We start from the raw sequence: 24,805 nt of genomic DNA on the forward strand, positions 1-24,805 counted from the left end.
TCTGTCCATTGGTGTAAGTGAGGTGTTAATGTCCCCCACTATTATTGTGTTACTGTCAATTTCCTCTTTTATAGCTGTTAGCAGTTGCCTTATGTATTGAGGTCCTCCTATGTTGGGTGCATATATATTTATAATTGTTATATCCTCTTCTCAGATTGATCCCTTAATCATTATGTCGTGTCCTTCCTTGTCTCTTGTAACATTCTGTATTTTAAAGTCTATTTTATCTGATATGAGCATTGCTATTCCTGCTTTCTTTTGATTTCCATTTGCATGGAATATCTTTTTCCATCCACTCACTTTCAGTCTGTATGAGTCCCTAGGTCTGAAATGGGTCTCTTGTAGACAGCATATATATGGGTCTTGTTTTTGTATCCATTTAACGAGCCTGTGTCTTTTGGTTGGAGCATTTAGTCCGTTCACGTTTAAGGTAATTATCGATATATATGTTCCTATGACCATTTTCTGAATTGTTTTGGTTTTGTTTTTGTAGGTCCTTTTTTTGTCTTGTGTTTCCCACATAGAGAAGTTCCTTTAGCATTTGTTGTAGAGCTGGTTTGGTGGTGCTGAATTCTCTTAGTTTTTGCTTATCTGTAAAGCTTTTGATTTCTCCATCGAATCTGAATGAGATCCTTGCCAGGTAGAGTAATCTTGATTGCAGTTTCTTCCCTTTCATCACTTTAAATATATCTGTGCTACTCCCTTCTGGCTTGTAGAGTTTCTGCTGAGAAATCAGCTGTTAACCTTATGGGAGTTACCTTGTATATTGTTTGTCATTTTTCCCTTGCTGCTTTCAATAATTTTTCTTTGTCTTTAATTTTTGTCAGTTTGATTACTATGTGTCTTGGCGTGTTTCTCCTTGGATTTATCCTGCCTGGGGCTCTCTATGCTTCCTGGACTTGGGTGGCTATTTCCTTTCCCATGTTAGGGAAATTTTCGACTATAATATTTTCAAATAGTTTCTCAGGTCCTTTCTCTCTCTCTTCTCCTTCTGGGACCCCTATAATGTGAATGTTGTTGCATTTAATGTCCCAGAGGTCTCTTAGGCTGTCTTCATTTCTTTCCATTCTTTTTTCTTTATTATGTTCTGCAGCAGTGAATTCCACCATTCTGTCTTCCAGGTCGCTTATCCATTCTTCTCCCTCAGTTATTCTGCTGTTGATTCCTTCTAGTGTATTTTTCATTTCAGTTATTGTATTGTTCATCTCTGTTTGTTTGTTCTTTAATTCTTCTAGGTATTTGTTAAACATTTCTTGCACCTTCTCAATCTTTGCCTCCATTCTTTTTTTAAAAATTTATTTTATTTATTTTATTTATTTTTGTCTCTGTTGGGTCTTTGTTGCTGTGTGTGGCGTTTCTCTAGTTCCTGTGAGCAGGGGCTACTCTTCGTTGAGGTGTGCAGGCTTCTCATTACAGTGGCTTCTCTTGTTGCAGAGCACAGGCTCTAGGCATGCAGGCTTCAGTAGCTGTGGCTCGTGGGTTCCAGAGTGCAGGCTCAGTAGTTGTGGCGCACAGGCTTAGTTGCTCCGTGGCATGTGGGATCTTCCTGGACCAGGGCTCGAACCTGTGTCCCCTGCATTGGCAGGCAGATTCTTAACCACTGTGCCAGCAGGGAAGCCCTGCCTGTTCTTTCTCCGAGATCTTGGATCATCTTCACTATCATTATTCTGAATTCTTTTTCTGGAAGGTCACCTATCTCCACTTCACTTAGTTGTTTTTCTGGCATTTTATCTTGTTCCTTCATCTGGTACAAAGTCCTCTGCTTTTTCATTTTGTCTGTCTTTCTGTGAATGTGGTTTTCCTTCTACAGGCTGCAGAATTGTAGTTCTTCTTGCTTCTGCTCTAAAATAATTTTATTAAGGTACAATTTAAATACTCTAAAATTCAACCTCTGTAACTGTGTAATTCGATTATATTAGTGAATTCATAGTAAATCATCATCACAATCCAGGTTTACAACATGTCCCATCATCCTAAAACATTCCCTCATGCCCGATTATAGTTAATCTTCGCTCCAATCCTCAGTCCTAGGCATCCACTGATCTACCTTTTGTCTACATATTTGCCTTTTCTAAACATTTCATGTAAATGGAATCAAATAATATGTCACTTTTGTGTTTGGTGTTTTTCACCCAGAATGATCTTTTTGAGGTTCATTCATTTTGTAACATGTATTAGCAGTTTGTTCTTTTTAATTGTTGAGTAGTATTAATAGTATTCCATGGTATGGCTGTAACACATTTTGTTTATCCAACTGTCAGTTGATGGGTACTTCGATTGTTTACAGTTTTTATCTGTCAGGGATAATGCTATTATGAAAATTCACAAACATGTCTTTGTGTGGGCATAGGTTTTTACTTCTCTTGCGTAGATTCCTAGGAGTGGAATGGCTAGATCATATGCTAGGTGCATGTTTAGCTTTTTAAGAAACTGCCAGGCTGCTTTCCAAAGTGGTTGTGACATTTTACATTCTCACCAGCAATTCATGCTGGTTTGTTTTTCCACATCCTCAGCAACACTTAGTATTGTTTATCTTTTTGATTTTAGCTGTTATAGTGAGTGTTAGTGGTATTCATTGTGGTTTTAATTTGTGTTTTCCTAATGACTAATGATATGAACACCTACTCATGTACTTATTAACCATTTCTATGTTTTTTTTAATGAAATATCTGTTCAAATCTTTTGCCTATTTTTTAATTGTTTGTTTTCTTGTTATTGAGTTGTGAGTTCTTTGTATATTATGGATACAAGTCCTTTATCAGATATATAATTTGAAGTTATTTTCTTCCTATCTGTGGCTTCTCTCGTCATTTTCTTAATGGTAACTTGTGAAGTTTTTAATTTTGTAGTCTAATCTATCAGTTTTTTCTTTTAAAGATTGTACTTTGGTGTCACCTCTATGAATGTTTTGTCTAGCCAAGGACACAAGTTTTTGCTATGTTTTCTTCTAGAGTTCTATATTTAGGCTTTACATTTAGTCTGTGATCTATTTTGAGTTAATTTTTGTGTGATCTATTTTGAATTAATTGGTAAAGTGAATTGTGGAATATCTCCTCTTTTTTTATATTCTGTAATTGTTTGCATAAGATGAGAATTGTTTCTTGAAAATTTGGTAGAACTTGCCTGAAAAATTGTCTGATCTTGGTACTTTCCTTGTGGGAAAATTGAAACAATTAAATAAATTTTTTAATGATTAAAGGGCTAGTCAGGTTTTTTATTTCTAAGTAGTTTTGGTGCATGATATTTTTAGGAATTTGCCCATTTTCTTTAAGTTTAAAAATTTATTGTCATAAAAGTTTTCACTGTATTCTCCTTGTCTTTAAATCTGGTTTTATATGTGGTTCTACCCACCCTTTTCATTCCTAATATTATTAACTTTGTCCTTTCTTTCCCTTCCTTTTAAAAAGATCTGGTCAAAGGTTTGAGTATTTTATAGTCTTTTCAAAGAACTGTGCTTTTTGTTTTGGTTCTTTGTTGGTTTTCTTTGTCTTCTACCTCAATGATTTTTGTTATTTTCTTATTATCTCCCTCTATCTAATTGTGTTTTTTCTGGGATTCTTATCACCACGCCCAAACTTTTTAAATTACACATTTAATTAATTAATTTTCAGTTTTTCTTCGTTTTACTCTGAGCTTCTAAGGCTACGAATTTTTCTTCCTGCATTCTTTTTTGTGATAAAGTATTTTCATTTTTATTTAGTTCTAATAGTATTTAAAAATTTCCATTATGATTACTTCTTTAACTTATGTTTTTTTGGAATGTTTGAATATCTAAATTATTTAATTAAAAATTTACCTTTCACATTTTAATTAGATTGTTAACTTAATTGCATTTTGGTCAGAGAATTTTGTGTGATATTGAGTCTCAGAAATTTTCTGAGACTTCTTGTTGTTGCTTTTAAATATTTCTTTCTTTATTTATTTATATTTGGTAGCGCCAGGTCTTAGTTGCAGCAGGCAGGCTCCTTAGTTGCAGCAGACAGGCTCCTTAGTTGTGGCAGGCGGGCTCCTTAGTTGTGGTTCAAGGGCTCCTTAGTTGCGGCTCGCCGGTTCCTTAGTTGTGGCATGCGAACTCTTAGTTGTGGCATGCATGTGGGATCTAGTTCCCCGACCAGGGATCAAACCTAGGCCCCCTGCATTGGGAGCATGGAGTCTTAACCACTGTGCCACCAGGGAAGTCCCTGAAACTTGTTTTAAGGATTAATATGTGATCAGCTTTTGTAAGTGTCCCGTGTGTGCACAAGAAGAATGATTATTCTCTAATGATTGTGTGTTCTGCCTATGGCCATTAAATTAAGCTTGTAATTTGGGTTGTTCAACTCTTCTTTATCTTTGCTGAGTATTTTTTTTCTCAACCTGACCTGATACTAATTCAGAGAGGGTTATTAAAATACTCCATTATATTGTTAACAAATTTACTTGTAGTTCTATTATTTTGTATATTTTGAGCCCATTTTATTATGTTTAAATTAACAGATTTAGAATTGTGTATTCCTGAGAACTGAACCATGTACTATGGTTCTTCTATGTAGCACTTGTCACCGTTACAGGTTTACTGTTTGTATGATTAGTTAATGTATGTCTTTCTCATTGGAGAATAAATTCCAAATGGGCAGGGATTGTCTTATTCTTCTTATTATTACATCCACAGTATTAGCACAGTAGAAGGTACATAATCAGTATTAATTGAATGAATGAATTAGTTTTCATTTATTTATTTTTTAACACTTCTTTAGTACTTGTTTGCTATAATGTTTTGGTTCTTGCTGTCTCTCCTACACTCTCCTCTTTGGTCTTTGAATAAGCCAAACTTTAGGAACTTTTAATGTTATTGCTCTTTCATGGTACAGTATTTATTTTCATTTGTATGCCATTTTTTTTTCAAATTATCAATATAGTACATTTAAGGAATATGATTTTTCTACTTAATTGATTTTTTATTAATAAACATCAGTGATTCTTTTATTTTAGGAGTGTTTTTCTTACAAGTTTTAAAGCTGAATATCTCTGATTCTATATATCTATATCTACATATTTATTTATATAATTGTGGTTACATACTGCTGTTTAACAAATCATTCCAAAACTTCGTGGCTAGAAACATCAATAAATGCTTATTATCTCACACAGTTTCTGTGAGTCAGGAATTCAGAGGCAGCTTAGCTGGCTGTTTTTGGTTCTGGTCTCTCATGAGATTACGGTTAAGATATTGGCTGAGGCTGCCATTATCTGAAAACTTGACTGGAGCTGGAGGAGATGCCTCCAAAGTGGCTCACTGACCTACAGAACTGTGAGATAATAAACGAGTGTTGTTTTAAAGCTGCTAGGTTTGTGGTCATTTGTTACATAGCAATAACTCATACAGGTCTCAGTGGAGATGTCTAACTAAATTGCATTGCACGATCTTTGTTTCTGGTGAAAAGTTCAAACCTGGAGTCCTGGATATCAGATAGAAGTTAGATCTGGTGAAGGTAAGAGGTAAGGCATCTAGCTGAGTAAACTTAGACCAGGCCTGGAGATGACTTGAGGGAGTAAGAATAAATCTGGAAACATTCTGCTGTCACGTTTATAGCTGCTCTTTCCTGACTCTGACTTCAAACACCCTAATTTATTTATCATCAGTTTTGATTTATGTGAACTGCACTGAATCTGTGTATGTTCAGTTACAGCACCAAGATTAAAAGTGGAATTAGAGAAGTGCTACTCATGCCAAAGGCAAAGCAGCAGAGGAGAAATCAAAGAGAAACCAACTCTGCTGAATCACTAATGGAAGTGAGCTACAGGGCTTTGTCTCATTCCCAGAGAACATCAAATTCCTCACTTATGGAATATATAAGCAGATAATCCTGCATCTATTATAACAGTATTGGTAGTAAAGATATGTTTGAAGTTTAAACTTTAAATGTTTGCGTTATGTGGAGATCAGACCATGTAATGGTAGCCTTCTCACATGAGGTAATACAGATCAGGTCAGTGTTTCTCAATCTTTTTTTCATTATCACCCCCTAAGGAGCTTTTTAGACATTTTTTCCCCTAATAAACCCCCGCCCCCCACGAGATTTTAATACCATAGATATACTGTATATCTGTTTATGTACTGTATGTAGATCTGTGCTTTATATGGGAAAAGAATAAAATACCTCCTCCCCAATTAAAACCAAGTTTTGCCTTTGGGGTCACTATCATCCCTGCTGAGAGTGCATGACAAAGATGCTGATGTGATTAGGTAAAATTAAAGGTTGTATTTAAAGGGATCATTAAAAAAGGTATTTTCGGGCTTCCCTGGTGGCACAGTGGTTGAGAGTCCGCCTGCCAATGCAGGGGACACGGGTTCGTGCCCCAGTCCGGGAAGATCCCACATGCCGCGGAGTGGCGGGGCCCGTGAGCCATGGCTGCTGAGCCTGCGCGTCCAGAGCCTGTGCTCAGCAATGGGAGAGGCCACAACAGTGAGAGGCCCGCATACCGCAAAAAAAAAAAAAAAAAAAAAAAAAAAGGTATTTTCATACTGTAATCCAGAGATTACAGGACTAGAGTACTGATCCAAACTCATGTCAGCAAAAAGAGATGTAGCATCTGCATGTCTTGTTTGGAGAGTACCTCTGGAAGGGTAAACCTGTGAAGCACTGACAAATCTTTACAACATTTAAGAGTAATGATTATACCCAGATCCTTGCTGTAAATAATGAGAAACAATGTAGCACGTGTCTACATTATTTGTGTTTCCTGAGTCATTTCTATGCTTTGTTCATAATTTAAGGAGACCAGGTGTCCTCCTTGAGTAGGGCAGTTTGCTTTGGAAGTGACCATCCTACTGTCCCAAAAAGGTAGAGGCAGGATGCCAGAGTCCTGTTTTGGCTTCCAAACTTTTCCTTAGAACAGGTAAATATTTCAGTTCTGCTTCTTTTTAGTTGGCAGGGTGGGCTGTGGTCTAAAGATCACAGGAGACAATAAGTCAGGGCTTGTAAATTCAAGTGTCCACAAGGGCCTTGGCTTATATAGAAATGTATCAACAGTGAAGTATAAAACATAAATGCTTTATCAGTCAATTTTGGCTGCTCAAGTCTGCTTACAACATCAGCAAACAGTAATTTTTCTTGCTCGTGGGTCTGCAGGTTGGCCAGGGTGGGTCTCATCTCCTTCAAGCTGCAGTCAGATTCTGGTCTGCTCCACGTGCAGCAACAGCAGTAGGAAAACTAGGGAGAGATTTCTAATCAGCGTTCCTTGATCTGCTGATGGGATTTGTTTATCCTGCCCAGTGTTTTGAAAGGCAGGACAACCAGGCCTTTGTCCTAGTACAGGAGTTTAGCATATGTGGTTGATTGAATCATTGTTCCTAATTCTTCACTCATTTCCTGATTTAGAAATGAACATCTTTCTCCATAAAGGTTTCATAAAGTCTTTTATATGGCACATATTGTATGATTGTTAAATTATTATATCTCTTGACAGTTTGATTTTTTTTTTTTTTTTTTTTACTGTGAAGCTTGTGGTACTTGTCATTTCCATGTCCTCTTGCTTTTTTTCTGTTCTGTTCCCCTCCCTTCTTTTTCTCCTTCCCTTCCCATTTACTTAAAAAACAGCAGTTGTCAGTATTGAGTAAGAGGGAGTGGTGGAGAGAATTTAAGATATGAAATCTTCCACTTGTTGATATAAAGTAACTTAAGATCAAGATTTCTTTCACAAGGCAAAGAGCTACCCAACCTTTCTGAGATTGTTTGCTTTTTGTTTCTTTGTTTGTTTGTTTTAGGATTCAGAGAGTGACTCTTAAAAAGAATTCTGTAGTTCTGATGACCTAATCGTATTTATACATAATAGTAGAGCACATGGAGATGGGTAGTTAGATGCTGGGGGAAGGGGGTCATTAAAAAGATGCTATGGGGCCTCCCTGGTGGCGCAGTGGTTGAGAGTCCGCCTGCCGATGCAGGGGATACGGGTTCGTGCCCCGGTCTGGGAGGATCCCATATGCCGCGGAGCGGCTGGGCCCGTGAGCCATGGCCGCTGGGCCTGCGCGTCCGGAGCCTGTGCTCCGCAACGGGAGAGGCCACAACAGTGAGAGGCCCGCATACCGCAAAAAGAAAAAAAAAAAAAAAAAAAGATGCTATGGGCTTCCCTGGTGGCGCAGTGGTTGAGAGTCCGCCTGCTGATGCAGGGGACACGGGTTCGTGCCCCGGTCCGTGAGGATCCCACATGCCGCGGAGCGGCTGGGCCCGTGAGCCATGGCCGCTGAGCCTGTGCATCTGGAGCCTGTGCTCCGCAACGGGAGAGGCCACAACAGTGAGAGGCCTGCGTACCGCAAAAAAAAAAAAAAAAGATGCTATGACGTTTCCACATGCTCTTTTCTCAGTTCAGAACCAGGCAGTCCTTAAATTTTCTCTGCAAAGTATTTGCTTGGTGGATTGCCCCATCCTCATGCCCCTATTTTGAATGTGCGGAAGGAAGAGTTACTAGGTAAGATTTTAGGCCCCAATAGGTCCAGGTTTCACATTCATCTCTACCAGTGAATCTTTTTAAAGACTAAAATGACTAGGCTTCATTTTCACTTTAATATAATTAGACTTTCTTTTCTTGGTAATAATTCTCTTCCCCCTTTAAAGCAATTGCTAATATTTGCTTCCTTGTTGATATTCTAGTGATCTTCACTACCGGTTGTTTTCTTTCTGTTCTTTTACATTTCTCATGCAGGATTGTTGAAACTCAGGCTCTAACTATATGAAGCTGATTGTATTTTACTGGTGTCTTCCGTGTGTAAATGCTGTATTCACTCTGAGTTTCCAAGAAGCAAATCACTTAGACTATTCTGGTTTGGCATGTTCTCTCTTTCTAACCACCATTGGAGCTGAACCTGGGAACTGAACACAATTTGAAATTTTGTGGTTTGGCTGCTAGAAGTCAGAGCTAAACTATCTGAAGCTAAAAATTATTAATGTTGAAATGTTTTAACCCACTAAGTAAACCTGAAAAAATAATGAAATTTAACTCCAGCCAGCCCATAAAAATTGCATATAGCATATTTTTTTGAGGTTAGAAAGAGAGGAAAAATATATGAAAAGGATCTGAGATTGCTAAAGAATTAGAAATTAGTTATTATAGTTTAAAGAAAACGTTAATATCCAAATTCGAATGCAAAGTAAAGCAAGCATACAAAAGCCAAATGAACCCAGAAATCTTATGTTATTCATGTGATATTCTACTTTTCTCAAGACTGTACTGAATCAGTACATAAAAATAATGATGCAGGTAAAATACCAGTTGCACTTGTTTAACTTCAGATTTTTTTTACATGTTTTCTTTGAAGATGGAATAATAAGATAACGCCTTACAGTATCATGGTATTTGATACTTTACTGAATATATTCATATATAACATCTTAAAAAATGTTTTTAAATTGGGGGCTTGTTTCACCTTTCCACTAAAAATCACAAAGCATTTCATGGGTTTAAGTTCATTAAATCTTAGAACATATCTAAAACCGGGCATGTAGATACTATGTATAGAAAGGAAGTCCTTTGTTCCTCCCTTAGTTAGCACTCTGAAGAGTCATCATTTCTCATTTTCAAGATCCCCTTTCAACTATTATTCATAGAAGTTTCCTTTGCTCTGATGTCTGGTGATTAATTTGATCCATGTTGTCCTTGATGATGATAAAAGGTCCATGAAAAGTGTTTTGGGCTCTTCAAAACTACCAGTCTCCAAAGGACAGTATGTAAGATGGTCCATTGGGTTGTGGGAAAAAGATATTAGAACTTTTATTGGTATTTCAGTTTAAAACATGAAATAAACCTTTATTGATATTTATTAAGTGGATTGACACTGGCATCCTCACTTGGTCTGTATGTTCGACTGTCATGTGTCAGGTATAGTCCATGAGGAAAGGATACAGAAGGTTGACAAGGGCACCTTGATTGTATCTTTATTTTCAACATATTGGGATGAATTATAGTTCTGCATGTACCTAGTTAGGTGGATTTATTGATTTAACTAAATCATACCTCACAAAGCAGACAAATGGCATAAAAAGATTCCTGCAAAGAAACTATATATTGAAGGCAATACTAATAATGTGAGCAGAAGTGAACCACATGTACATAAAAGTCAGAGCTGATGACTCTCCTACAATTAATGAAGTAAAAATCAATGACAGGGGCTTCCCTGGTGGCCCAGTGGTTGAGAGTCCGCCTGCCGATGCAGGGGACACGGGTTCATGCCCCGGTCTGGGAAGATCCCACATGCCGCGGAGCGGCTGGGCCCGTGAGCCATGGCCGCTGAGCCTGCGCGTCCGGAGCCTGTGCTCTGCAACGGAAGAGGCCACAACAGTGAGAGGCCCGTGTACCGCAAAAAAAAAAAAAAAAAAAAAAAAAAAAGACTTCTTGAATATAAAGCAATGTTTATGAGGGAATTTCCTGGTAGTAATGTTAATGTTCCGACTTTGACAGGGGTTTAGATTGCATATGTATATACATTTGCTGGAACTCATCAAATGATACACTCAAGATTTGGGCATTTCATTGTGTGTAAAATTTACCTTAGAAGAAAAAAAATCATACACATTAAACTCAGGTTAATTATATACACACTGAACTGTTAGGGGAAAGTATATTTATGTCTTTGACTTACTTTGAAATGCATTTAAAAACATCTAAGATGGGGCTTCCCTGGTGGCGCAGTGGTTGAGAGTCCGCCTGCCGATGCAGGGGACACGGGTTCGTGCCCCGGTCCGGGAAGATCCCACATGCCACGGAGCGGCTAGGCCCGTGAGCCATGGTGGCTGAGCCTGCGCGTCCGGAGCCTGTGCTCCGCAAGGGGAGAGACCACAACAGTGAGAGGCACGCGTACCACACACACACACAAAAAATCTAAGATGGATTGATGAATGGATAGAAGGATGGATTGATGGATAACGTAGTGTAGTAGTATACTGTACTATAGCATAGTAACAATAAAATGGCAGTTGCAGAGTCTAGGTGGTGGGTATACAAATGTTCTCTGTAAAACTCTGAATTTTTCGGTTACATCATCCTTAGGCAGTCTATAGCAACACAGAAGCTGATGTCAGACGTGTGAAGAGTGCTTCAGGATGGTACAATTTTTATAAAAACCTGACTGGTAAAGTATTGACTCTTTGTAGTATAGTCTGTAATGAGATGAGGAGTGACCATGAAAGTCATTTGAATCACAAGAGCTTCTTTGGTTATCTCACAGCAAAGATTGTAAATGACTGTTGAATTTAAAGATGGGTGAAACTTTTTTTTTTGAGTGAAACTTTTTTAAAATGAAAGGACAAGATATGTCAAATTTGCTGACACTTTTTGTATAACAAGTGGCTATGTAATATGCCACCTAGCAGATTGAAAATCAAGCAAGCAAGCAACCAATGGAACACTCTTACTCCATCCCTTCAAAGTAAAGGATATATATATATATATATTTTTTTTTTTTTTTAATTTTTAATTTTTTTTTTTGCGGTACGTGGGCCTCTCACTGTTGTGGCCTCTCCCATTGCGGGGCACAGGCTCCAGATGCGCAGGCTCAGCGGCCATGGCTCATGGGCCTAGCTGCTCTGTGGCACGTGGGATCTTCCTGGACCGGGGCACGAACCTGTGTCCCCTGCATCAGCAGGCGGACTCTCAACCACTGCGCCACCAGGGAAGCCCTAAAGTAAAGGATATTTTTACAATGAGTGCGAAAGTAACTGCTTCTTAAAAGACAGAGATCAAAATACAGAGTGTTTTTCAAATCATTGCTTGGAAATGTTTCTTTTATCATGTGTATCATGTGATTTTTGTCATCAAAGATGTGTATCTTGTGAAAACTTTACTATCTGCACACTTTAAAAAACTTTAACAATATTTTCTATACTGTTAAGAAATCTTCCAAATAGTTTCCTTTGATTGTGAAACCAACTATTAAAAATGTTAAAAGTCAATATATTTTTATTAGTTTACAAGAATAATTAGTTGAGGGGCTTCCCTGGTGGTGCAGTGGTTGAGAATCTGCCTGCTAATGCAGGGGACACGGGTTCGAGCCCTGGTGTGGGAAGATCCCACATGCCGCGGAGAAACTAGGCCCGTGAGCCACAACTACTGAGCCTGCACGTCTGGAGCCTGTGCTCCACAACAAGAGAGGCCGTGATAGTGAGAGGCCCGCACACCGCAATGAAGAGTGGCCCCCGCTTGCCACAACTAGAGAAAGCCCTCGCACAGAAACGAAGACCCAACACAGCCCAAAATAAATAAATAAATTTATAAATAAATAAATACTCCTGTTCTCTGTTTAAAAAAAAAAGAATAATTAGTTGATATGAAGGAAGATGGAAATTTATTAGCCAGAGTTCAACAAAAACTTTTGATAATTGAAAAAGGTATTAAAAAATAATGATTTCCTAAGTACAACAAATCATGTATTTCTTTAATTTCAATCCTTGTTGTTTTGCAATTATCACCTTCTCAACTGTAGAGCCATTGCAGTTAAGTACTGAAATAAGCAAAACTTAGGAACTGACATTTCAGTTACTGAATTACAAAATATTTAAATCAATATTTAAAAAACAGCATACATAGTTTCATTTATTTTCATTATTATCTTTGCTCCACTAAAAGTGCTAATAAGTTTTTATGAGAGTGAAAAGATCTGTACAACTAATATATGTTATGAAACTATTGATTTGTGTTGTATTTTAGAATTAAAACAAGATATGAAACTATTTTTAAATGCTTGTAATCTTTATTTTTTAATCCCTATTTTATGTGGTTTTATACTGCATAGAATGTATTAGTAAAATAGTATATATATAATACATATGCATATATTGGAGGTTCATACTAAAATTTTTATTTTTATTTTTTGGTTTGTTTGTTGGAGTATGTAATCAAAGAACTTTGGAGTTTTCACTGATCACTCATGATCTGGCACTGTTATTGCTAGCAGCAATTATTTAACCCAGAAGTCTAAATCATTGTTTTAGAGATTATAAATCAGCACATGGTTTCTAGCTTGTGAGCCTTTGTTTTTTTTAATGTTAAGCTTTGATAAATGAAGTTTACCCTTACTCTAAATTCCAAAAACAGTGGTTCTCAAATGTAGAGCAGCATCAGTGTCAACTTACTAGAAATGTAAATTTTCAGCCCCTATTTCAGACCTATTGTTAACCAGAAATGCTGGTTAATGAGCTTTCCAGGTGATTCTAATGTTCTCTCATGTTTGAGAACCATTGGCCTCCATGATTTAGACTCCTGGATCATCCCTTCTTATTTCTTCCTGCTTCATAGTATATCTGAGACAGTTTCTTCAGATCTAGTGTGTCTCAGTCTTAGCTTGGACTTTTGTTCATCTCTACCTGAGATTTTCTTCTCTCCTTTCCTCCTCTTCTTTTCCCTTCTTCCTATTGTGAAAAATTGTTCATTAGTGTTATCCTCACAAAAGGGATAGTGTTTTGGTTCTTAAAATTTGGATGCCACAGCCAGTATGACAAATAACATGTTAAAGGGGATATTTTTAATATTTTCAAATTAATTTTTGTTAACTACTTCCTGTTGGACTCAAATATGCCTGTGATTAACGTCCTATTCTTTTCCATCTATACCCTCTTGTTTTCGAATTTTATAATCTCAAAATAGCTTTCCACCAACTAAAATTTTAAAATATACACTTCAAAGTATGAGTCACCTAGATTCAGTAATTATTGAATTTTGTTTTACTTGCTTTATCTCTCTTCTACACAGACACACACATACACACGCAGACACATACACTTTTTTTCTGATTCATTTGAAATTAAATTGTATATATCAATACCTTTTACTCCTAAATACTTTTAAGAATAAAGATGAAAGTACCTTTTAATGGGACTAGTACAAAATTGTTTTGAAAGGCCAATTTATAACAAATGCTAAACCAATTATTAAAGCGTCTTAAATATTTTCAAGATCTTTCTATAAAGTCTTAATGAGGAAAAGGTATAGAACTCCAAGTTGTGAATTTATAAATGAATCCTCAAGGCTTTCTCAACCAGTTTTTCATCTGAACTACAGAATGCAGAGGATGGTCTGGGTGACTATTTTCTCATTTCTCCCAAGGATGGTACATAACTAGTACCAATTCAGATGCATAGGGGAGAAGTTAATTTATTACATACAAGGGGTGTATTAGAATGTTCTCTCTGGGAACCCAGGTTAGTTGGACTGTATATGTGGCAAGTTCTTAAAAGGATTTTGCTTTGATTAGATTGTAATGTTTATACAAATAACAATATTTTTTTAATTTTAGATTACAGGTCCACCAGGTTGTGGAAAAACTCAGTTTTGTATAATGATGAGCATTTTGGCTACATTACCTACCAACATGGGAGGATTAGAAGGAGCTGTTGTGTACATTGACACAGAGTCAGCATTTAGTGCTGAAAGGTGGGAGATTTTATTATTTTTCATTATAATGCTTTATTTTTGTAACTTATATACGGCATGTAACATTTACAAACATGTTAACATTTTTTATTTTTGAGAATACAGGAATTTTCCTTTTAAAATTAACCCAGGCAGCAATTTCTTTTTGCCTTTTTTATCCCTTTCTTAATGGTTTGAGTGGGGTTCCTGAATAAGCTGTGTTTTGCAGAAAGTCAGAAAGAAACAAGTTTAAGAAACAGAGAGAGGTATGTAAGTAGAAAATGGAGAAGAGGGAAAGTTAATAAGACAGACAAAAGGTAAGCTGCTTTGTAAATAGTTACTAGTTGGAAGTAAAATATTAGTGAATGGAAAAATTGCAATTTTCAAAACATTTTTTGCTTGAGAAATATTTTACTTTAATCTTTGAAATAGTGTGGTATTAAATGCAAGAAACACACTGATGATAAGTATATGCATGCTTAGAAAGAAAAGATTTCCTTAGTTTGGCAAGGACCTTTATTTTAACATTCTATGAGAAAGGCATTCAGTCATTTGTGTAACTCTGTATACCTGAAGATAAGTCTGATCTCCTCTTCCCCTGCTCTGATTGACATTCATAAGTAGCAGTGCTTTATATATCTAGAGAATGACTCAATTCTACTTTCTTAGCCAAGGTATAGTATAGGTATAGTTCTTTGGGTCCTTCTCTAGTTATGTCACAGTGAATCTTACTTATTTCTCTCTAAGAGTACTACAAAGATCAAAGTGTATTACCTGACCAGATAAATTTCAAATGGATTATTTTGCCTAGAGCTTATTTGCTTTGTTCTACATCTCTTGATTATCTATTCTTTCTAAGTATATGCCACTGGTTTGTCAGCTCTTTGAGTTTGTGTTATATCTTTGTATCTTGAAAGTCAAATCCTACGACTGACACATACTAACTGCTCAGAAAATGTTTGCTAAATGAAGGAATTGACAGGTATTGCTCTCAGATCATGGAATCCAGATCCCATTTCCTACTAAAAGGAACAAGGGCTCCATGGGGGAATGGCTGATTCTAGCTATGGAGCAGAAAGTTTTGTTTGTTTGTTTGTTTTAGTAAAAAGCAACAGATTTATTCAATCTGAAGAGAAACCAGAGTATTAGGAGGTTTTTAAGTTGAGTCTGAAACATCTTATCTGATAGCAAGAAAACTATCAACGACTAGCTAAGGGAGTGTCAGAAGGACTCTGGAGTCAACCTGAAGAGCTCCCACTGGCCAAAGATGAAACAAATTGAGCACCAGTAGAACAATAATAGAAGTTGATTGAAACACATGGAATATGTTTAAATTCATGAGTCTATAATATTAAGAAATGAAAAGCAGGACTTCCCTGGTGGCACAGTGGTTGAGAATCCGCCTGTCAATGCAGGGGACATGGGTTCGAGCCCTGATCCGGGAAGATCCCACATACCATGGAGCAACTAAGCCCGTGCACCACACCTACTGAGCCTGCGCTCTAGAGCCCGTGAACCACAACTACTGAGCCCGCATGCCACAACTACAGACGCCTGCATGCCTAGAGCCTGTGCTCCACAACAAGAGAAGGCACCGCAGTGAGAAGCCTGTGCACCACAATGAAGAGTAGCCCCCGCTCTCTGCAACTAGAGAAAGCCCATGAGCAGCATCGAAGACCCAACACAGCCAAAAATAAATTAATTAAAAAAAATGAAAAGCAACAAATTGATCACCATTGGAGAATTCTGGAGAAGCAACTTATTATTTTGAAAATGAGTTAAAAAAAAAAGGAAATCAAGCATTTATTCTCTTTTCAATACGAACTGTATTACTAAGTAACAAATATGTCTTTTTTATAGAAGTATTCCAATAATAAATGATGAAGGAATGATACAATATAACCAAATTATAAACCCTAATAATCTAGTGATCTAGGAACTGCATATTGTGATATAATAAATACATATTTTGTTGTCATCCTGGTTACTGACAAACGAACTTCTAAAACCTTTGGAATTTCCTGAGTGATAGAGCTGAAAGGAGCATAATTTGTTATTCGTAATTAGCCCCTTTCCAACCATACCTGAGTTTATGCTAACGAGATGACTCTTGGTGGGCCCCTAGATTGCATCTGAAGGGGGCTGGTTGCCAGAGGAACTGGTCATGTGATTATAGGGTTGATCTTTCAGCCCTACCTCCCCAACCTCTGAGGAGGGAAGAGGGACTAGAAATGGATCAATCAGCATTCCCATTTAATGAATCATGCCCATGTAGTGGAATCTCCACAAAATCCTCTAACTGATAGGGTTTGGAGAGCTTCTGGGTTGGTGAACACACTGAGGTGCTGGGGGGGATGGTACTCCCAATTTATAGCTGGTTGGTCTGAAGTACCAGAGGCCTGGGACTTGTGATTGAAGACTGAATTGGGGGCAGCCTTGTGAATATGAGCCTTTAACCTGCGGTGTCTAACTAACTCCTAGTAGTTAGTGTTAGAATTGAATTGAATTGACTTGTAGGACACCGAGTTGGTGTCCATAGGGAATTGGAAAATTGCTTAGTATAGAAAACCCACACATTTGGTGTCAGAAGTGTTGTGAATAAAAACGGTTCATAAACAGAAAAGTGTGCTAGTATCACAAAAAGGCAACCAGTCATTGTGGTACTTGCTGATGGAAGAATAATCAAACCAGAAAGTGATCAAGCTTTCAGATCCAACGACCAGTTTACAACATATACAGAGAAGAGAGCAACACGTGAAACTACACCCGAGGGATGTACTCAGAAAACCCAAACTGTGGAAAACAACAAACAACAATTTGTAGGATTAAAAAAAAAGAGTTGGAGGATAAACCTTTGGATTAAAAGAGACTTAAAAGATGTATCGAGGACATTTAGGTTGCTTCCATATCCTGGCTATTGTAAATAATGCTGCAAAGAACATTGGGGTGCATGTATCTTTTTGAATTATAGTTTTCTCAGGATGTATGCCCAGTAGTGGGAGTGCTGGGTCATATGGTAGTTCTATTTTTAGTGTTTTAAGGAACCTCCATACTGTTCTCTATAGTGGCTGTATCAATTTACATTCCCACCAATAGTATTACTCAGCCATAAAGAGGAATGAAATTGGGTCATTTGTAGAGATGTGGATGGACCTAGAGCCTGTCATACAGAGTGAAGTAAGTCAGAAAGAGAAAAACAAATATCGTATATTAACGCATATATGTGGAATTTAGAAAAATGGTACAGATGAACCTACTTGCAGGGCAGGAATAGAGACGCAGACATAGAGAACGAACATGTGGACACGGGAGAAGGGGAGGGTGGGATGAATTGGGAGATTAGGATAGACATATACACTACCATGTGTAAACTAGGTAGCTAGTAGGAACCTGCTGTATAGCACAGGGAACTCAGCTTGGTGCTCTGTGATGACCTAGATGGGTGGGGTGGGTGGGAGGGAGGTCTGACAGAGGGGATATATGTATACATATAGCTGATTCACTTCAATATACAGCAGAAACTAACACAACATTGTAAAGCAATTACACTTCAATATAAAAAAGTAGAGCTTAAAAAAAAAGATGTATTGCTCACATCACATTGTACACCTTAAACTTACACAATGTTATATGTCAATTATATCTCAATAAAGCTGGGAAAAAGACATAGTGATCAATTGTAATGTGATAAACTTATTTGGATCTTTAACAAATAAATGGTAAAAAAAAACCCAGAAGCATAAACATGTGACACCACTGGAAATCTGAACGTTGAAACATATTTGATATTAAAGCTGATACAGACAAATATATTTGATGGTAAATCTGGTAAAGACACTGGCTCACTCAGGTTGTCCAGGTGAAAGGTACTCTTTAAAATGCCAATGACTAGCTTTCAACTCATAAGCCAAGAAGGTATTAAATAGCCAATTAGGTAATAAATAGCTAATGTATAAATAGCTCTTACAAAGGTCCTGGGGCATTTGCTTAAAGAATTGAAGGATTAAGCTTATTCTGATAACAGCAGTTTAGTTCACTGTAATTGGATTCTTGCTTTTTTTGCACCACTTTTAAAGCTGAGTTTACAATGTCTTCTTAAACTGTTGGGTTATTTCATTGTTATCAGTATTACAGTTCAGAGTAGGTTAAAAACCTATCAGTGAATTAGGTGAAATCCAGTAGCAGGTGACTAGTCTACATTCTCCGTATTAATTTGTGGAGATTTTTGTTTGTTTTTCTTTGTCTTTGCATTTAGTCTAATTGGCTACTTTTTGCATTCTCTGTATTAATTATTTTCCTTCATTATCTTTTCCTGCCTATGTACATATTACTTAGTACTTGCATTAGAGGCAGGCTGGAAAATGGAGTGGTAAAATTTTTGTCCCTTTTGTTGGAATTATGTTGCATAATTCACAAGGAACTCTTATGAAGGTCATTTGAAGACAAGGGTTGAGATTTATATTGTTTTTATTTTTCTAGTCTATTCTCTATAACCCTTGAAAAGTGTGATGATCTGGTGCTGGGGTCAGGTGGAATCAAAGGTCCCTATGCTCTTTTGTATAGATGCCAGCCTTGGTGTTCTTTTAGTGCCTTCTGAAGTTTGTCATGGCAGGTCAGAGCATGGAGCTGGCTCTGTGATGCTTGGTCACATTTCATTTGTGCTGTTACAATATTGGTTGATCCCTATTTGGAGTTACTGGGGAAGGTTGGTCAATCAGTTAGGGAAGCTTTCTCCTGCAAGCAACTGGATATACAAAGAACAGCGGCTTAAACAACAAGAGGTTTATATTTTTCCCCATAACAGGAAGACCTGAGTAGGTCGTTGCTGGCCCTGGTTCTGTCTCTCAGTGATGATAGAGACCTAGGGCTGGTACATTTTAGGCATAATATCCATTCTGTGCTTGAGTCAGTGAGAAGAGAAAGAGCCAATTATACCTTTCATCAGGAAAATATACTTTTCAGAGTAGCCGCCTCCTCCCCTCTGCTGATTTTCTTTTCACACTCTGGAATCCTTCTGCAGACTTCTCACTTGGTCACCCCTACGTGCAAGGGAGGATGGAAAAGTGAGGGCAAAACATATTTGTAACAAGTGTGATGGGGCTGGTTAACATAACTGCTTGAGTAAAATTGGGGTTCCCTTAACAAGGAAGAAGTGGGAATGGATATTGGTAGGTAATTAATAGTGTCTCCCACAACTGGGATAGTTTTTGGACTTAGATAAAAGTTAAAGCAGGAAAATATAAGACCCAAAAAGAATATGCTTTAGCTTTCTGTATGTCTCTGTATGGATAATTGTCTCCATTTTGTCCTTCAAACAAGCTCTCCAAAAAGCACAAATGAGGGCTTCCCCGGTGGCACAGTGGTTAAGAATCCTCATGCCAATGCAGGGGGCACGGGTTTGAGCCTTGGTCTGGGAAGATCCCACGGGCTGTGGAGCAACAAAGCCCGCGTGCCGCAACTACTGAACCTACATGCTGCAACCACCGAAGCCCACATTCCGAGAGCCCGTGCTTCACAACAAGAGAAGCCACCACAGTGAGAAGCCAGTGCACTGCAACAAAGACCCAACACAGCCAAAAATAAATAAATAAAATAAATGAATTAAAAAAAATCAGTTAAAAAAGAAAAACACAAATGTGAAAGTGAATTGAAGGATTAACATGAAGGAAGATTAAAGGATTAACATATAGAGAATTTAGGGTAAGTGAAAAAAGTGGAAAATAATTTCTGTCAATAAGTTGCTAGATATCTTTTTATCAAGAAGGAGGAAGAAAACAGAGGAAGAATAAATAAAAATAAGTGAAGTTTAAAATGTATTAAAAAAAAGAGAAAAGACTTCCTTGCTGGTGCAGTGGTTAAGAGTCTGCCTGCCAATGCAGGAGACACGGGTCCTGGTCTGGGAGGATTCCACATGCCGCGGAGCAACTAAGCCTGTGTGCCACAACTACTGAGACTGAACTCTAGAGCCCACTATCCACAACTACTGAGCCCACGTGCCACAACTACTGAAGCCTGCACGCCTAGAACCCATGCTCCACAACAAGAGAAGCCACCGCAATGAGAAGCCCGTGCACCACAACGAAGAGTAGCCCCTGCTTGCTGCAACTAGAGAAAGCCTGCATGCAGCAACGAAGACCCAAAGCAGCCCAAAAATAAAGAAAGAAAGAAAGAAAGAAAGAAAGAAAAAAAGAAAACCTTGAGGTGATATACTTAAAAGCACTTTGGAATGCTTAGTTATATATTTTTTTAAAGCAATACACTAGCTAGCTCATTTTTACATATTTTTGAGAAGTACGTTAATCATGCTTGTTCATCACAGGCTGCAATTGTATTTCTGTACTGCTTAATAATTAGATAATAGTATAATCTGGTGCTAAACCCTCAGGTACTCAGGGACTGCCTTGGGGAGAGGGAAATGCTAAACAGGCAGAGTTCTGGATCTCCTTCTTCTGATTGATTCAGGAAAAGTCTGTTTTTATTTGTTTTACCTATTGGACTTATGCTTAGGGTCTCATATAGTCTTAGATGCTATATCCTGTACATACCTTGAGAATATAAATAGGTTAGTGACCTGTCTATGGAAATTTTGGCAGCCATGAAAATTCCAGTATACATGAATTGAATGAATACTGTATTATCCCTATTGGGGATAATTAGAAAAAGATGGAACTGGAGGTTAAGAATAAAAAAGGGGGCTTCCCTGGTGGCGCAGTGGTTGAGAGTCCGCCTGCCGATGCAGGGGACGCAGGTTCGTGCCCCGGTCCACGAAGATCCCACATGCCGCGGAGCGGCTGGGCCCGTGGGCCATGGCCACTGAGCCTGCGCGTTGGGAGCCTGTGCTCCGCAATGGGAGAGGCCACAACAGTGAGAGGCCCGCGTACTGCAAAAAAAAACAAAAACAAACAAACTCTGGGAGAAATAAAATGGATAAAGGAAAATAAAGCAGTCTTAGAACTGCAAGTGGAATGTGTGTGAGGAAGACGGAGGGATCTGGGGAAGCAGGAGATGGGACCCAGGACCCTGGAAGGTGGAGACTTGGGGAGGTGGGATGTAGAATTGGAATTGTAAGAGGCAGAAGTAGACATTCCTGAGATGTCATGAAGTCAGAAGAGCTTTGAAAACTAGGAAGAAAGATGTAGTCCAACAGGGGAGGAAGAAAATCAAATAATCACAAAATTGTAAAATTATAACTATTATATATAACTAAGTATACAGAGGCGAGGTATATGTTGTGTTGGTACCATGTGGAAGCAATGACCAAGCTTAGATCTGAAGGAAGTTTTGTACTTGGTATTTATGTCATTTCTGAGGGTGCCAAGTACCCTACAGCCAGTGCCCTTTAATTCCTACCAAACTACCTAGAGTATCACTCTCTCTGAACCAGTGTATCAGGGTGTAGTGTATCAGCATGTAGTGGTAGTGCCCAGAATGACTTTGGCTGATTCTGAAGGCAATACCAGTGTGGTCTTAGGACCATTTACCTACTTGCTAGTTGGTACAAATCCAGATCTTTAACCCAGGGGGCAAACAACAGGGGAGATAAATTGCCTTTTACCATTTTTTGAGATGGTTTCATGAGTCTGAGTAGGTTTTTCTTAGTTTCGTTCTAGCTGTCCTATCATTTGTGAATCGAAATGAATTAGTGGTGAGGGAGATCCTGAAGAGTTTTTATGATAGAAAATGAAAATTAGTCATAAGTACTTATTATCACTAAAACAAAACATTGGAATATTCTGGAATCTGTAAGGAACTAATAGATTCACGTTATTATACTTTGTAATACCACAGTACTGAGCAAGTACATATTGAATTAATGAGCAGGAAAGTATTACATGAAGCTTTGAGAAAACATAAACTTATATTTCAGCACATTTATGATGCTAGATTTCAACTAGAATTTTGGAAAACTTTTTTTTTTTTTTACATTAAGCATGTGTTTGGTTTCAAGTTGGCACGTGGTCACTAATGTAAAGCTTTTCTTTTATAAAAGAGCTGTGAAGTAACAGGAGGAGCTTATAACAAAAACCTTGATCTGAATCCAGTCTTCTCCACTTTAGTGAATGGTAATTCCATTTCTCCAGCTGCTCATCCGATTAGTCAAGAAATCCCTTCGATCCTCTATGGAACTGTATCTGGAGTGCAGTTACTTCTAGTCACCTGATCTGTTCTCTAGGTCAAGTCATCATCTCTATCTGGACGACAGCACTAGCTGATCTTGCTGTTACCCTTGCCCCTCCATAGCCTCTTCTACATTTGGTAGCTAGAGTGATTCTTTAAGGAAAGAAAAGAAGTTGGATCATGTCAGTCCTGATCCTAGGTTTCGCTTTTTACTAAATGAAATCTAAAAAATACCCCGAAAAAACCCAGAATCATAAAAATCTTATGTGATCTTGGCCCCTGGCTAGCTCTCTCACCTTATTTCCTTTTATTCCGCCTCTTGGTTCCTGTGTTCCAGCTACTACAAGCCTCCTTGTTATTCCTCCAACACCCCAGGCATCTTCCCACATCTGGACTTTTGCACTTGCTGTAATTCCCTCTTCCTGTGTGCTGTTTCACTGGATAGCCACATGGTTCACTTTCTCATCTCCCTTAAACCTTTGCTCAAATGTCACCGTATTAAAGAGGCTTTCCCAGACTACCCTCCATGAAATAGCTGTTACTTCTGTCTGTAACAATCTGTTCCCTTAACCTGATTCACTTTTCTTTAAAGCACATATTATCTGACATGTTAATATATATTTATTTGTTTGTCTTTCTCAGTAGCATGTAAGTTCCATGAGGGAAGGATTTTTTTGTTTTATTTTGTTGTTGTTGTTCATAGCTGTATCCTTAGCTCCTAGAATGGTGCCTCGCATATAGTAGGTCCTCAAATGTTGAATGAATGAATCTTAAATGCATCTTTTTTTTTTTTTTTTTGCGGTACGCGGGCCTCTCACTGTTGTGGCCTCTCCCGTTGCGGAGCAACAGGCTCCAGACGCGCAGGCTCAGCGGCCATGGCTCACGGGCCCAGCCGCTCCGCGGCACGTGGGATCTTCCCGGACCGGGGCACGAGCCCGTGTCCCCTGCATTGGCAGGCGGACTCTCAACCACTGCGCCGCCAGGGAGGCCCTTAAATGCATCTTTTGAAAAGAGTACTTTTAATAAAAAAGATGTCCACTAGATGGCACTGCTTTCAAATTTTATGTAATTAATATCTGGGAGGAAAACAAGATCTTTTCTTTCGCTTGCTGTAACCAAAAAAGATCTTTGTGGTGAAGATTGTTATAAGAAATTCTACGATTAATGTGAGGCATATAGAATACTACATTTGTATTTGGTTTTTGACTTATATATTTTTAGATACTTTTTCTAAAATAAAAAACATTTAGAGAAACTTACAGAAAATGACAGCATATTCGTGTGTAAATATCCATTTGATACAGGTATTCAGCATGATAACTGTGGATAAGGTTAGTTCAGGTCCACACATTGACCACCCTCCTTCTGAGGTGCCTTTAATGGAATGAGAGAGCAGAAATAGTTTCCAGAGCCTTTGACCATCAAGCTGCTGGTTGAAATCCAGCCTAGTGTTAGATTCAGAAAATTATTATTGTCTGTCAGCTGTTCAGTTGTTGTTGCCAATGACTTAGGTACTCTCAGTCTGGTTTCTAATCGACTGGGTATCCAAATTTTGGAAAAGTTCCATGTTTCTGGCAGGTGTCACCATCCCTCTCCTATTAAAAATCAGCAGGTTCTAAGTGTCAGAGCTTTCTATCTGACTTCTCTGACTAGCACTAAACTCAGCAAGTAGCTGCCCTAATCAAGAAATTTACACATTTTCCCCAGACTCTCAAAATTTGCCCGTTCTGCTTTGCCAGTGTCGTCTCATTTCTTCTTGCTTTCATCACTTACCTCATTTCCTCCTTTTTTTCCAGTCCCTATGCCTCCCTCTCTCAAGTACTTTGCCTGAATAGTCATTTGGTCCATTCTGTACTCAACTTTTTACACAACTTTTGGTACTATTCCTTACTCCTAAAGTAATTTTTTTCTCTTCCTGTTCATACCAATGAGGCCTTTTCTTTTCACATTGTTCAAAATATACTTTTTAAGGAATGTTATTAACTAGTTTTATTTTTTTTCTTTCCTGTTTTAGAGTTTCTCTTTCATTTCTGAGTATGGCATATGTGAGGAACTTATTTTATCTCTTTAACATTCTCAGCTTCTTCTTGGAGCTCATTAACTATTTAGAAATGAAAACACTATTCTTTTATACTTTTGTGTTGTTAAGTGGAACATAAAATATAGGATGGTTTTAGTATTTATAGTCCTTCCTCCCAGTCACCCTTGGATGGTTAAGTATGGGACTGATAAGGTATCATTTTAAATAGGAGACAATTACACTCAAAGATTTACATTTTTGTATTTTTAGCCAGAAATATTTGAAATT

General features: G+C 37.9%; 1 protein-coding gene across 6 annotated transcripts in view; it reads left to right on the forward strand.

Moving 5' to 3' along the window:
- RAD51B (RAD51 paralog B) overlaps positions 1 to 24,805 on the forward strand; it is a 670,662-nt gene that overhangs the window by 26,959 nt on the left and 618,898 nt on the right. For all 6 annotated transcript variants that reach the window (XM_081228971.1, XM_081228967.1, XM_081228970.1 and 3 more), the window contains exon 5: positions 14,264 to 14,400. In XM_081228971.1, coding sequence (XP_081085097.1) covers positions 14,264 to 14,400 — 137 coding nt within the window. The remainder of the gene's footprint in view (positions 1 to 14,263; positions 14,401 to 24,805) is intronic.

Source organism: Mesoplodon bidens (genome assembly GCF_964165515.1).
Source record: "Mesoplodon bidens genome assembly, chromosome: 3".
Classification (NCBI taxonomy): Eukaryota; Metazoa; Chordata; class Mammalia; order Artiodactyla; family Ziphiidae; genus Mesoplodon; species Mesoplodon bidens.